This window comes from Populus trichocarpa, chromosome 17, assembly GCF_000002775.5.
Source record: "Populus trichocarpa isolate Nisqually-1 chromosome 17, P.trichocarpa_v4.1, whole genome shotgun sequence".
In the NCBI taxonomy this organism is placed as follows: domain Eukaryota; kingdom Viridiplantae; phylum Streptophyta; class Magnoliopsida; order Malpighiales; family Salicaceae; genus Populus; species Populus trichocarpa.
In genome coordinates this window covers 14,945,804-14,960,374 of record NC_037301.2, presented here as the reverse complement: position 1 = coordinate 14,960,374, position 14,571 = coordinate 14,945,804, and the positions used below count along the sequence as shown (strand labels likewise).

General features: G+C 39.7%; 1 protein-coding gene across 1 annotated transcript; it reads left to right on the top strand.

Moving 5' to 3' along the window:
• Window positions 1–2,043: 2,043 nt before the first annotated feature.
• Window positions 2,044–14,474, top strand: LOC127904485 (uncharacterized). The gene is made up of 7 exons (XM_052448348.1): window positions 2,044–2,354; window positions 2,446–2,545; window positions 2,651–3,307; window positions 6,812–7,033; window positions 7,130–7,210; window positions 14,042–14,106; window positions 14,360–14,474. Exons 3-7 carry the CDS (start codon window positions 2,660–2,662, stop codon window positions 14,472–14,474), a joined length of 1,131 nt encoding a protein of 376 aa, XP_052304308.1. The 5' UTR covers window positions 2,044–2,354; window positions 2,446–2,545; window positions 2,651–2,659.
• The last annotated feature ends 97 nt before the right edge of the window (window positions 14,475–14,571 follow it).

The following is a 14,571-nucleotide window of genomic DNA, read 5'->3' as shown; positions in this document are numbered from 1 at the left end:
ATGAGTGAAGCTAATGTCAGGGAATGTCCAATCGTAGAAGAAGAACCTAATGCAGATGCAGCAAGGTTTTTTAATCTGTTGAGAGATTCTGACGAACCATTATGGGATGGCTGTACGAACCACAGTAAATTATCAGCCGTAGCACAGGTGTTCACCATCAAGTCAGATCACGGGTTGAGTGAGGCCGGTTATGACAAGATTATTGAATGGGCGATAAGCATTTTACCTAAAGGGAACAGGCTGAAAGAGAACTTCTATGCCGCCAAGTCCATGATGAAACCCCTCGGTTTAGGATACCAGAAAATTGATATATGCCCTAACTTCTGCATGTTATACTACCTTGAAAATGCTGAGATGATCGAGTGCATGACATGCGGGCATTCCCGTTACAAACCTAGAACTGGTAGAGGGAAGACTCTCGTGGCATATAAAAAACTTAGATACTTCCCAATCACACCTAGACTGCAGAGGTTATTCATGTCACCAAGGACTGCTGAGCACATGACATGGCACCAATCACACCATGCGGTTGATGCAGTGATGGTTCATCCTTCTGACGGTGAAGCCTGGAAACACTTTAACAGTATGCATCCTCCCTTTTCAGCTGAATCAAGGAACGTGCGTCTTGGGTTGTGTACAGACGGATTCAACCCATTCGGGTCATTTGCTGCTCCTTATTCTTGTTGGCCGGACATACTGACGGTTTATAACTTGCCACCGGGGATGTGTATGAGGCCGGAGTTCATGTTTTTATCTATGGTCATACCAGGTCTGAGCAGTCCGGGGCGGAATATAGATGTTTGTCTTCGTCCGTTGATTGATGAGTTGACGCAGTTGTGGTCCTCTGGAGCTTTGACTTATGACATCTCGATGAAACAAAATTTTGTTATGAGAGCGGCTTTGATGTGGACTATCAATGATTTCCCAGCTTATGGAATGGTTTCTGGTTGGAGCACGCATGGAAAGCTAGCATGTCCATATTGTATGGAGAACAACAAGGCATTCACACTAACAAACGGGGGTAAAGCTTCTTTTTTTGACTGTCACCGTCGTTTCTTGCCACATAACCACAGGTACAGAAAGAACAGAAAGGATTTCTTTGTTGGCAGAGTTGAAAATGATGTTGCACCCCCGCGTCTTTCTGGTGAAGAATTGTTTGATGTTGTGTCAGAGTACGGTGAAATTGTGTTTGGTCTCCAATCAGGTAAGCAGAAGTTTCCTGGTTTTGGTTTGACCCATAATTGGGTGAAGCGAAGTATATTTTGGGAGCTTCCTTATTGGAAGACCAATCTTCTCCGCCATAACCTTGACGTCATGCATATTGAAAAGAACGTGTTTGAGAACATTTTCAACACCGTCATGGATGTGAAGGGGAAGACAAAGGACAACATCAAGGCTAGATTGGATGTAGCGTTGTTCTGTAACCGTAAAAATATGGAGTTGGTTTGTGATGGGTCACGGGTCGCAAAACCAAGAGCAAGCTTCGTGCTAGACAAAAACGCACAACTACTAGTCTATAAATGGCTTAAGAGTCTGCGTTTCCCCGATGGACATGCCTCGAACATATCAAGGTTGGTTAATACGGAGGAATGCAGATTATATGGAATGAAGAGTCATGACTGCCATGTGTTTATGCAAACACTCATCCCATTGGCTTTTCGTGATTTGTTGCCAAAGGGGATATGGGATGCACTAACGGAGATTAGTCATTTCTTCAGAGACATATGCTCCAGCAAGTTGAATGTTGATCACATTGAAAGGCTTGAAAAGAATATCGTCGAGACAATATGCAAACTTGAGATGATATTCCCTCCATCATTTTTTGACTCAATGGAGCATCTACCCGTACATTTACCGTTTGAGGTAAAAGTTGGAGGACCGGTCCAGTACAGATGGATGTATCCATTCGAGAGGTTAGATATTACAGTTGCTATGACATTTATAATTAAATGTTTTTATTTTTATTTTAATGTTTTTAATTGATAATTTTTTATTAATATATATATATATATATATATATATATATATATATGCAGGTACTTGTTCAATCTTAAAAAAAAGGTTAAGAACAAGGCGCATGTTGAGGCGTCAATATGTGAGGCGTATATTGTTGAGGAGATCTCAACATTTATCTCATACTATTTCGAACCTCATTTGAGAACGAGGATAAACCGTGTTCCACGGCATGATGATGGTGGTGAAGTGCATTCAAGTGGGAACTTGTCAATATTCTCCAATCCTGGACGACCCACACCTAAAAATGTCGTGAGGGGAAGATATTTGTCTGAAATAGAGTTCAGACAAGCACACAATTATGTCCTATTTAACTGTGATGAGCTGAGACCTTTTATTAAGTAAGTAGATGTTCGACTTAAACTTTGTCAAGAGTGTACTATTTATGTTTTGTGATACCATACACTCATGTACTTTGGAACAACCTTGCAGGCAACATCGACGATACTTACTGTCCAATAACTCACAGCTGACCGAATCCCAGATCTTTCAATTACAAGATGAACAATTTGCCACATGGTTTAGAACACATGTAAATCCTAGCACAAACTCATTATCTCTTGCAAAGTAATTAATTGTAGTCAATGTTACATAATATCCGTTTATTGATTATTGTTGTATTTAATTTACATGCTAGGTTTATCAAATGGGAGGTAGTGCTGCTATTTCACTGTCTTTACTATGTCTGGGCCCTGAAAGAAAAGTCAAGTGCTATAATGGATATTTTGTCAATGGATATGTCTTTCATACTGAAGAATACGGGCATGGAAGAAAGACATACAATAGCGGTGTTTGTATTAAGGGATCGACTTCTAGTGAGTTTGAAGTTGACTACTACGGTAGATTGGAAGAGGTCATCGAACTGCAATATCATAACGAGCAAAATAGAGTGTTTTTATTCAAATGCTATTGGTATGACACAACTGACAGAGGAATCAGAGTAGATCCTCACTATGGTCTCGTTGAAATCAATTCAAAAGCTAGACACCGCAACGTAAACGACGTCTTTGTTTTCGCAAAGCAATGCCAACAAGTTTATTACACATACACCCCTTCCTTTAGAAAGGACCGATCAAGAGTTGATTGGTTATCCGTTTTAAAAACAAAACCCAAGGGTCGTGTCGAGGTTGTTCAGGATGAGAACGAAGACACAAGTGTGACAGATGAAGTCTTTCAAGCTAGTGAGTTGGTTGAACCATACCGAGTTGCTCCGTCGATTGACTTAGAAGAAAATTTGAATTTTCGTGTTTTCAACAATAGTCTTGTTGATGTTGATGCAGAGGAATTGAATTATGTTCTGAGCTCTACTAGTGGAAAAAAGAATGTTGTTGAAGAAGATGATAACGAAATTGAAGAGTGCGATGAAGTTGATGATAACAATTCAATAGAGGACGAAGATGAAAATTCCGACTAACTAAACATGTTATAAAACCTTATTTTTATAATGTAATAATTTGAAACATGAAATATTTATTCTTCTTTAAGGGTCAGCCTTTGTTATTGTGTTGTGTGTGCTGTAAGATTGCAATATAAAACCTTAATTCAGGATTTTTTGAGAGGGTTACATAAAAAAATAAGAAAAATTTACCTTTTCACCGACGGATATAACGACGGAATATAACCCGTCGGTATTTCACAGAGAGTTGCAAAAAAATTACGGATTTTGCCACATTCACCGACGGATTACCGACGGCTTTTCCGACTCTAATACCGACGGCATATAACCCGTCGGTATTTCACAGAGAGTTGCAAAAAAATTACGGGATTTTGCCACACTCACCGACGGATTACCGACGGATTTTCCGACGCGACTACCGACGGAATTACCGACGGCATGTCGGACGCATGCCTGACACGTGTCCGTCTGCACGTATACCGACGGAATTACCGACGGTTAATACCGACGGCAATACCGACGGACCACGCATGCATGCCACCTGTCTGTCTGCACTAATTCCGACGGAATTACCGACGGTCAATACCGACGGCATTACTGACGGACCACGCATGCCTGACACGTGTCCGTCTGCACGAATACCGACGGCACGTACCGATGGAACGAAAAAGTTTGGCGGGATTTTCGATTTTTTTGGTGCGCATTTCAATTAATTTCCGACGGAATTACCGACGTAAATTAATTGCACCGACAGCAATTAATTTTCGTCGGTAATTCCGACGGAAATTAAGCTATATATACGCCCCCCCTCCCCGGGCACCTCACTTTCTCCTCTCCTCTCCTCCCTTTCTCCTCTTCTCCCTTGCTCTTCTCCTCTTCTCCCTTTCTCTTCTCATTTATATTAAGCTTTTAGAAGGATTTTATTGTTTTGGTGGTAGTTTTAAAAGGTATGTATTTATTTTTTCTTTATCTTTTTATTTTTTTTATTTTAATTATGATTATTTTTTTTGGTGTTCTTTGTTTTGTATATTGTTTGTAGATAAAATCTTAAATTCAACACATTATTAAGGTAAGCATTTTTTATTCCCAAATTTATTTTGAATTGATATAATGTTTTTTAGTTTTGTGTTTATGTTGTGTGTTGTGTAGTGTTTTTTAGTTTTTTAATTTTATTTGTTAATTTTAGTTTTTTAGTTTTGATATTATTGTTTGTATTGCTATAATTGTTATTGTTGAATTTATGTTAAAAATGTTAGTTTATAAATATAATTGTTATTGTTGGTTTATTTTAAAAATGTTAATTTATATATATAGAATTGCATTTAATTAGTTTATCTTAATTTAGGATATTATTGTTTGTATTGCTATAATTGTTATTGTTGAATTTATGTTAAAAATGTTAGTTTATAAATATAATTGTTATTGTTGGTTTATTTTAAAAATGTTAATTTATATATATAGAATTGCATTTAATTAGTTTATCTTAATTTAGGATATTATTGTTTGTATTGCTATAATTGTTGTCGCACGTGAGCGACGTCGCGGCGATCGTCCACCCACAAATATGTGATGGGGGGGGGATATATCTGGTCAATATGGTGAGACAAGGAGTTCTTTGTCTCTTATCAGTGAAAAATGGTGTGGGAGTCGCCACCTAGTATTTTGGTCACTAGGAACCCTAACTGGTCTCAGAGATTGGGTACGGGGACTGGTTGCGTAAAGGGAAGGTATTAGCACCTCAAATACGCCCTACCTAAGGTAAGCTGCATTGTTTATTTGTCTGATAAAATTCAAGGTCTCGTTGTGTTTCCTAGTTGTTGGTCCGTCTATGGTTCAAGAAAAGTTCTCCTCAATAAGGAGGTCCTTATCTTATCGGGTAAAACCTAACCGTTCTAATGTCTATGTAAAAAAAAACCCATATTTTTAATATCAGGAATACGTTTTACGTATAAATTCGTAATCCCAAATACTAAAAGAGGACAAAAAGATTTTTTAGAATTTTTGAAATATTGGCCTAGTTCTCATGGCTTGAATAAACTGGTTATTAAAGCCAAAATGCATGCTAATACATATATTGTTTTTGAAATTTTCTTTGTTGTGAAAATATGATGTCATAATATTTATATATATATATTGGAGAGACTAGGCCGTATTTTAAAACAAAACCTTTTTTAAATATGTATTTTTTTTTTGTATGTTTTGACGCAAATCGGGTATTTTAATACTGGGTTTGTATTCTTACAGTATAAAAATACAACCAAATATTAATCCACTTTGATAAAACAAATGCAGAAAAATCAACAATATTTTTAAAGATATTTTTAGAAAATTTTTGAAAGCAAAAGACATTTTTTATTTTGAAAATCTTTGATGTTTTGATGAAAACCGGGTATTTTAATATTGGATTTTGTATCTTTAGAGTATAAAAATACCAACCGATATTAATCAAAATACAGTAATAAAATTACAACAAAAACACATATTTTTTTTAAAAAATAATTTTTGCAGAATTTTTGTAATTTTTCACATATATATATAAGTAATACAAAATATAATATAAATAATATATAATATTAAATTCAGGCTGGGCCGGCCCAACCAACTGGGCCGGACTCAGCCCAAAATTGTTGGGCCGATTTCGGCCCAGACTGGGTTGGGCCGATCTCGGCCTGTTTCGGCCCAACAGGCCATCATGCTTCTTCTGTGACGGGATACTGTACACAACAGTGACTGAGATACTGTACACAAATAGTGACGGGGGTACTGTGCACAAATAGTAACCGGGTTACTGTACATAAGCACAGTGACCCGTTAATTAATTAGGTGGCTACTGTGCACCTGCACAGTAACATGTTAATTAATTAGACCTGCATAGTAACCGGGGGAATTAATTAGCCGGTTACTGTGCCCCTGCACAGTAACCAGCTAATTAATTTCTTGCTTGCAGAACGTGCACAGTGCACGTTCTGCATGCAAGAAGATGAACAGGGGAAGAGTTACCTGCGACGATGAGCTTGGGTAGAGGAGCTGACAGTGGTGCTGGTGGTGGTTTTGCTGGTGGTTGCTGACCGAAGGTTGGCTCTTCCTCTTCTCTACTGCTCCTGTGTTATTTCTCCTCTCCTCTCTCTCTCCTGCCTTCTTTCTCCAATTCTTCCTCCGGTTTTTTCTTCGGGTTCTCTCCTCCCTTCCCCTTTTTTTCTTCCTTTCTCTTTGTTTTCGGTTTTCTTTTCTTTGTTTTCGGTTTATTCCTTCCTCTTTTCCCTCTCTCTTGTTTGTTCTCTCTCCTCTCTTTCTCCTCTGTTCGCCCCTGTTTTGTCTTCTCCTTCTGTTGCTGATGGTGTTTTCTGCTGTCAACAATGTTCTTCCTTCTCTGCAACGTCTTCGTGGAGGTGCTGGTGGCAGGGCATGACTGCGGCTGCTCCTCCTCCTGGTGTTGTTGCTGCTGCTGGGATGGAGGAGAAAATGAGGTCGGTCTGGGGCTCCGTTGACAGAGAAGGCTGTTTCGGGTGCAGGGAAGAAATGGCCGAGAGAGGGGAATGGCCAGGAGGGGGACTGTTTTTGGGTGCTCTCTCTCTTTCTCGTTCCAAAAACACGCCTCCCCTTTTAGTTTTCCAGCCCCCTCCCGTTCAACAAAACTCTCCTCGTTTTAAACTTCTTCCTCTCTCCGTTTCAAAAAGTTTTTTCCCCCCCTCTCTCTGCTGTGTTGGGTGCTATTTATAGAGCAAGTGGGTGTGGCTTTTGCTGTTGCGCATGGGAGCGGGTCTCGCGGCGGCTGGTCGGCCATTGGGTGCTACTGTCGAGGTTCGGCTCCAACGGCATGGAGCGCGGCGGGTAGAGGAACAGTGTCAAAACGACACTGTTCAAATTCTTTTTTATTATTATTATTATTATTATTATTATATTTTTTTTTATTTGTGGGGACCCAAAAATGGGTTACAACAGATGCCCCCTCTTTATAATTCTTACGGAGCAGCATGGGTTTTGCGTAGTAAGTTTTATAAAGATAAACAAAACTGAACTTCCGAAACTGATATTGTCGAAGCTTGATCTATCTGGAACTGTCTTTACAGCAGCTCGCCTTCAACCCGAAAAAAATGATCAAAACTTAGTCCTCTTGAGATCCCAATCCGGCGATCCCCTGACCTCTAACTTGGATTAGATTAACCTGGCATTCCATCCGAGATCCATTCTGGCGATCTCTTTTAACTAAAAATCCATATTTGTAGTTGGGCCAAACTGAAATCCCATCTGACGATTTCCCTTAGCTAATATCGATGTTACGGTTGGGCTAACCTGAGATCCCTTCCGGCGATCCCCTTTAACCAGAACCATTATTCTGTGTGTGGTTGGGCTAACCTGAGATCCCATCTGGCGATCCCCTTTAACCAGAACCAAAATCCTGTGTGTGGTTGGGCTAACCTGAGATCCCATCTGGCCATCCCCTTTAACCAGAACCATTATTTTGTGTGTGGTTGGGCTAACCTGAGATCCCATCTGGCGATTCCTTTACCCAACCTAAATACAAAAACACGTATGTGGTCTCATTATGACGGGTGACCTGCCCAAATGGGAAAAGGAAAGAGTGGTCTCATTATTATGGGTGACCTACCCAGGGGGAAGAATGTGAAGTGCGGTCTCATTATAATGGGTGACCTACCCAGGTGGAAGATAGAAAAAATGTGAAGTGGTCGCGTTATAATGGGTGACCTACCCAGGTGGAAGATAGAAAAAATGTGAAGTGGTCTCATTGTTATGGGTGACCTACCCAGGAAAAATGATGGTCTCATTGTATGGGTGACCTACCCAAGGGGAAGAATTCTTAGTAAACTCCATGCTTTTCTAAGAAATAGTTTCAATACGAGGTCCCTTCCAGCGACCTTCCTTGATGAATGTCGAAGTACGAGATCCTTTCTGGTGATCTCAAATAACTTGGAATCCCATCGGGCAATTCCTTTTACCAAAGCTAAAACATGAAGTTCCTTCTGACGACCTTCATCGAAATACAAGATCCCTTCTGGCGATCTCCTTTATCCAAACAACTTGGAATCCCATCTGGCGATTCCTTTTATACAAAAGCTGAAATTTAAGGTCCCTTCTGGCGACCTTCATCGAAATACGAGATCCCTTCTGGCGATCTCAACAACTTGGAATCCCATTTGGCGATTCCTTTTTACCGAATGCTATCGATGTCGTCCTTCCTGCTGGCATGGTTTGAAAACCATTATCTTCTCTTCTTGTTGTTCTAGAATCAACTCAATGATTCTTTCTTCGTCCATAATCTTGTTGGAATGCGCTAAGATCTCCTTCTGTAACGATCCAAAAAAACATACATGCAATGATTTATGATTAGATGCAATGCATGCATTCGTACCTGGTTTTGAAACATAGGCCCCATCCTCTTCTTCTAGTTCATGAGACTCCCTCTTAACATGAACTTTACTTTTGAAGTCGTATGCTGGATTCATCTCTCGTGTTGCCTATCATATTCTTGGAGAAGAAGTCTTTGACTTTCTCCAAGTAGTCCTTTTTCTCAAAATGTATGACTTGTATCTGCCTCTTTGTCATGCTTTTGTCAAATGCTTTAGCTTGGTTTTCAAATCTATGGGCTTCCAACCAATTTTAAACACGTAAAACTTTTCAAAAAACAACTCGTTTTGCCCCCAGTGTAGGGGTGTGATCCTAGTCTGGGCTTTTATAGAGAAGAAATTCATTCCGGCTCAAATGGGACCACCAACGATATACTCTTTAGAGAGTGAAGGGATAATGAAGTTTTCTCATTTTAAAATGCACATTGTTAGGATGGATAATCTATGTTTTTATCTTGAAAGGAATTTATAGGTGATTTATCAATTCATTATGCTATCAGAGGTAAGGTCAATTTTAAAAAGAACTCCACGCTTTTTTTCTAAAAGTGGTCTCAATGTCGGGTGACCTGCCCGTTTTGAATCTCAAAAGAAATCATCTTACCTCAAGGAATGAAGCAGTGCTGGTTCACAACTCATCTTCGCAGTTCTTTTGACCTGAGATTCGGTATCTCAGCGGTTCCCAAAAACTTGGAACTATTTTGGCTTTCGCCACACCTTTCCTGTCAGGTTAATGTTTATGACAATATAATATGCATGTTTTTGTTGCCTATTTGGGAAACATAGGTCCCCTTTTTCGTTGTAGCCTTCTTGTGAACGAATAACAGCCACCACCTTATAAACATAGGCTCTCTTGTTACATTGCTAGGAGTACTGCCTTTCGAGTCGTTTGTTTGAATCATGTTCACCAAGAGACAGATTTTGCATAAGAAGATGGGTCAATGCCTAATGCTTGACAAGTTTGTTACCTTTCATCCACAAACTCTCTAGCCAAAGATAAACAGGCAAAGCCGCGATTCTCAATCTTCCCTAGAAAGGCATCGGTTTTAGCTAGGCTTCGGCGCTAGCGAATGCTGTCCCCTCCCACTTTTTATGCATGGATTCTAATAATCCGATCATGCGCAACAAATTTGTCCATTTGCTCATTCGTCTTGGTCATCTTTTCTATGAGCAACATATTGGTTTTGTTCAAAGCAGCATTGCTAGCGTCTATTTGATCCTTGTATTTTTCCATTGCTGCTAGCTTATTGTCCAAATACTTCATCTTTTCGCGCTCCTTGTCAAGTTTTATCCTCATAACTTTTATCTCATTCTTAACCGCTAACTTTGCTTCAATAGCCTTAAACCTTTCCTTTTACTCTCTTCCTTTACAATCTCCATCAAATGGTCTTCCTAATCCTATCCATCCGTTCGAATTGAACTTGTGCAGATTTTTCTTGGGTATATTTTATGCTACTTTGGCAATCTTTAAAGTCAATCTCCATTGCTTCAAGTTCAAAGCAACTTTGCATCCAATCCAAACTCATCCCTCCTAGCTCCTTCTCACTTCTTTCCTAGCAATCTTCTCTTCACCTAGCTTTAACTCAAGCTTTGTTATCCTCGCATCAATAGATTGTATTTGCTCATCCTTTCTGCTTTTGCTTAATTCTATCCGAAACTTTTCCACTAGTCTTCCTTATTGACCATTTTCCTCTTAATAGGCTCCTCTATAGTTTGGGGAGATTTGGCTTCTATTAGCTGAAGCAGCTAAGTCTCTCCATCTTGCATATCTTTCACTTGCACTTGGATCCTTTAAACCTCCTATCTAAACCAAAACCAGATGCTTCCAATCTTGTTTGATGATCTCCACAACTTCTTGTGCAATGGGATCTTCGAACAAACCAAAGAATTGAGCAATTCCTATAGTCCTTGGAACAAATTGCATGCCCCCAAGTTGCCTTACCATAAGGGTAGGAGCATAACTTACATAACTTGTGATCCTTACCAAAAGCACCCAGCGTCTTTGCCCACAACTCACCAAGACATCCACTATAGTGACCCACGGAGCTCTCCACTGAAATCACTATTAGGCAAAACTTTCTACTTTGTCAACCCAAACCTGGTTGCCTAGATCTTCCCATTCTTTTCTTCTACCAACTTCAGGGGTCTTTGGGTGAACCACGAAAAATTATTAAAGATAGGCCTTTTTGTTTCGATGTGGCTAACCATCTAGATATACAACAACTGCATGCAGCATCTCATTGCTCCTTTTCTGGTCTTCCTACAATGGTTAAGTGTCACGATAGTTTCAACTAAATTAAAAAACCACTGGATTGATTTGTGTATTCTCATACTCTACATAAGCAACAGCGGCCTCCAAACTCACTACATTCATCTGGCCTAGGAACAACACAAGGCCAAATATACTCTATTTCTGATCCTGACCTTTTTCTAGTTCAATTTCTAACATCCTCCACTTCAGACCGGTACCATTCTTTTTCCAAAAACTTTTCCAAGTTGGCAATTCTGAGCAATTTTGACAGTTCGGGGGTGATCTTGTCAAATCTCAAAGGAAAATAAATCCTATACAAATTGTTTGGAAACTCAGTCAACATCCTATATTGGGACATAGGTTTATGCTTCCAAAAGAAAAACACCGGTAGTCTGGATCCCAAAAATGAACTAAGGCTCGCACAGTTCTGCTTAAACTTCTACCCTTGCGATTTCTACCAAACGTCTATATTTCCTAAAAAACACATCCTCATCCACATTCTGAAAGTGAGTCATTAACTTGGTCACCTCATTCATAATGCAATTCAGGTTCTTGATTGGTGACAACTTCTTAGCATCGCTTCTAAGGCAGTCTCCTTCAGTCAATTGTGACATTTCAGAATTTTTTCGTATTCTATGATGGAAAATTTAGCAATGGTGGCCATTTCATTCACAAGTCCTGGGAAAAATACCTTTAGGTTTAGACTTGTTTTGATGCAAAAGAGATTATGGAGCATACAACCTAAATGTAGGTTCTAGTTCCTTTATGTGAGACATAGGATAGATTTACTACTTGGTCTCTAAAAGGGGTCTCTTGCTGTCCCAGTGATTGCCCTCGTGGAGGCAATATGGGGGCTTGTAGGTAATGAGATGGCACATGTACCAACTATTACCAGTCTAAGCACTCAGCGAAGAGTTGGGGTTTACACAAACTTAAACCTTGACTAACAGTCGTAAGGTAAGCTGCTAGTCCCCCACTTAACTTAAAGTTTGTGTGTGCTCTCAATAATCAAAGTATGTGATGCATGAGACAGTTCTATATAATGCATGAACAATGTGTAAAAATATTTAAAGCATATACGCATGAGACAGTTCTATATTTAACAATAAACACACGAAAACAAAAACAAATCAGACAAAAACAAAGCTTAGTCCACAAGGTCCCCAGTGGAGTCGCCATTCTGTCGCACGTGAGCGATGTCGCGGCGATCGTCCACCCACAAATGTGTGATGGGGGGGGATATATCTGGTCAATATGGTGAGACAAGGAGTTCTTTGTCTCTTATCAGTGAAAAATGGTGTGGGAGTCGCCACCTAGTATTTTGGTCACTAGGAACCCTAACTGGTCTCAGAGATTGGGTACGGGGACTGGTTGCGTAAAGGGAAGGTATTAGCACCCCAAATACGCCCTACCTAAGGTAAGCTGCATTGTTTATTTGTCTGATAAAATTCAAGGTCTCGTTGTGTTTCCTAGTTGTTGGTCCGTCTATGGTTCAAGAAAAGTTCTCCTTAATAAGGAGGTCCTTATCTTATCGGGTAAAACCTAACCGTTCTAATGTCTATGTAAAAAAAAACCCATATTTTTAATATCAGGAATACGTTTTACGTATAAATTCGTAATCCCAAATACTAAAAGAGGACAAAAAGATTTTTTAGAATTTTTGAAATATTGGCCTAGTTCTCATGGCTTGAATAAACTGGTTATTAAAGCCAAAATGCATGCTAATACATATATTGTTTTTGAAATTTTCTTTGTTGTGAAAATATGATGTCATAATATTTATATATATATATTGGAGAGACTAGGCCGTATTTTAAAACAAAACCTTTTTTAAATATGTATTTTTTTTTGTATGTTTTGACGCAAATCGGGTATTTTAATACTGGGTTTGTATTCTTACAGTATAAAAATACAACCAAATATTAATCCACTTTGATAAAACAAATGCAGAAAAATCAACAATATTTTTAAAGATATTTTTAGAAAATTTTTGAAAGCAAAAGACATTTTTTATTTTGAAAATCTTTGATGTTTTGATGAAAACCGGGTATTTTAATATTGGATTTTGTATCTTTAGAATATAAAAATACCAACCGATATTAATCAAAATACAGTAATAAAATTACAACAAAACACATATTTTTTTAAAAAAATAATTTTTGCAGAATTTTTGTAATTTTTCACATATATATATAAGTAATACAAAATATAATATAAATAATATATAATATTAAATTCAGGCTGGGCCGGCCCAACCAACTGGGCCGGACTCAGCCCAAAATTGTTGGGCCGATTTCGGCCCAACAGGCCATCATGCTTCTTACGGGATACTGTACACAACAGTGACTGAGATACTGTACACAAATAGTGACGGGGGTACTGTGCACAAATAGTAACCGGGTTACTGTACATAAGCACAGTGACCCGTTAATTAATTAGGTGGCTACTGTGCACCTGCACAGTAACATGTTAATTAATTAGACCTGCATAGTAACCGGGGGAATTAATTAGCCGGTTACTGTGCCCCTGCACAGTAACCAGCTAATTAATTTCTTGCTTGCAGAACGTGCACAGTGCACGTTCTGCATGCAAGAAGATGAACAGGGGAAGAGTTACCTGCGACGATGAGCTTGGGTAGAGGAGCTGACAGTGGTGCTGGTGGTGGTTTTGCTGGTGGTTGCTGACCGAAGGTTGGCTCTTCCTCTTCTCTACTGCTCCTGTGTTATTTCTCCTCTCCTCTCTCTCTCCTGCCTTCTTTCTCCAATTCTTCCTCCGGTTTTTTCTTCGGGTTCTCTCCTCCCTTCCCCCTTTTTTCTTCCTTTCTCTTTGTTTTCGGTTTTCTTTTCTTTGTTTTCGGTTTATTCCTTCCTCTTTTCCCTCTCTCTTGTTTGTTCTCTCTCCTCTCTTTCTCCTCTGTTCGCCCCTGTTTTGTCTTCTCCTTCTGTTGCTGATGGTGTTTTCTGCTGTCAACAATGTTCTTCCTTCTCTGCAACGTCTTCGTGGAGGTGCTGGTGGCAGGGCATGACTGCGGCTGCTCCTCCTCCTGGTGTTGTTGCTGCTGCTGGGATGGAGGAGAAAATGAGGTCGGTCTGGGGCTCCGTTGACAGAGAAGGCTGTTTCGGGTGCAGGGAAGAAATGGCCGAGAGAGGGGAATGGCCAGGAGGGGGACTGTTTTTGGGTGCTCTCTCTCTTTCTCGTTCCAAAAACACGCCTCCCCTTTTAGTTTTCCAGCCCCCTCCCGTTCAACAAAACTCTCCTCGTTTTAAACTTCTTCCTCTCTCCGTTTCAAAAAGTTTTTTTCCCCCCTCTCTCTGCTGTGTTGGGTGCTATTTATAGAGCAAGTGGGTGTGGCTTTTGCTGTTGCGCATGGGAGCGGGTCTCGCGGCGGCTGGTCGGCCATTGGGTGCTACTGTCGAGGTTCGGCTCCAACGGCATGGAGCGCGGCGGGTAGAGGAACAGTGTCAAAACGACACTGTTCAAATTCTTTTTTTTTTTAATTATTATTATTATTATTATTATTATATATTTTTTTTATTTGTGGGGACCCA

Excerpts from the sequence above, each read along its gene's own strand:
- LOC127904485 (XM_052448348.1), top strand. The coding sequence starts at position 2,660 with ATGGGAGGTAGTGCTGCTATTTCACTGTCTTTACTATGTCTGGGCCCT. Across the intron at positions 3,308-6,811 it reads ATGCAGAGGAATTGAATTAT|GGCATGACTGCGGCTGCTCC; the intron begins GTTCTGAGCTCT and ends TGCTGGTGGCAG. Across the intron at positions 14,107-14,359 it reads GGGATGGAGGAGAAAATGAG|AGCAAGTGGGTGTGGCTTTT; the intron begins GTCGGTCTGGGG and ends TGCTATTTATAG.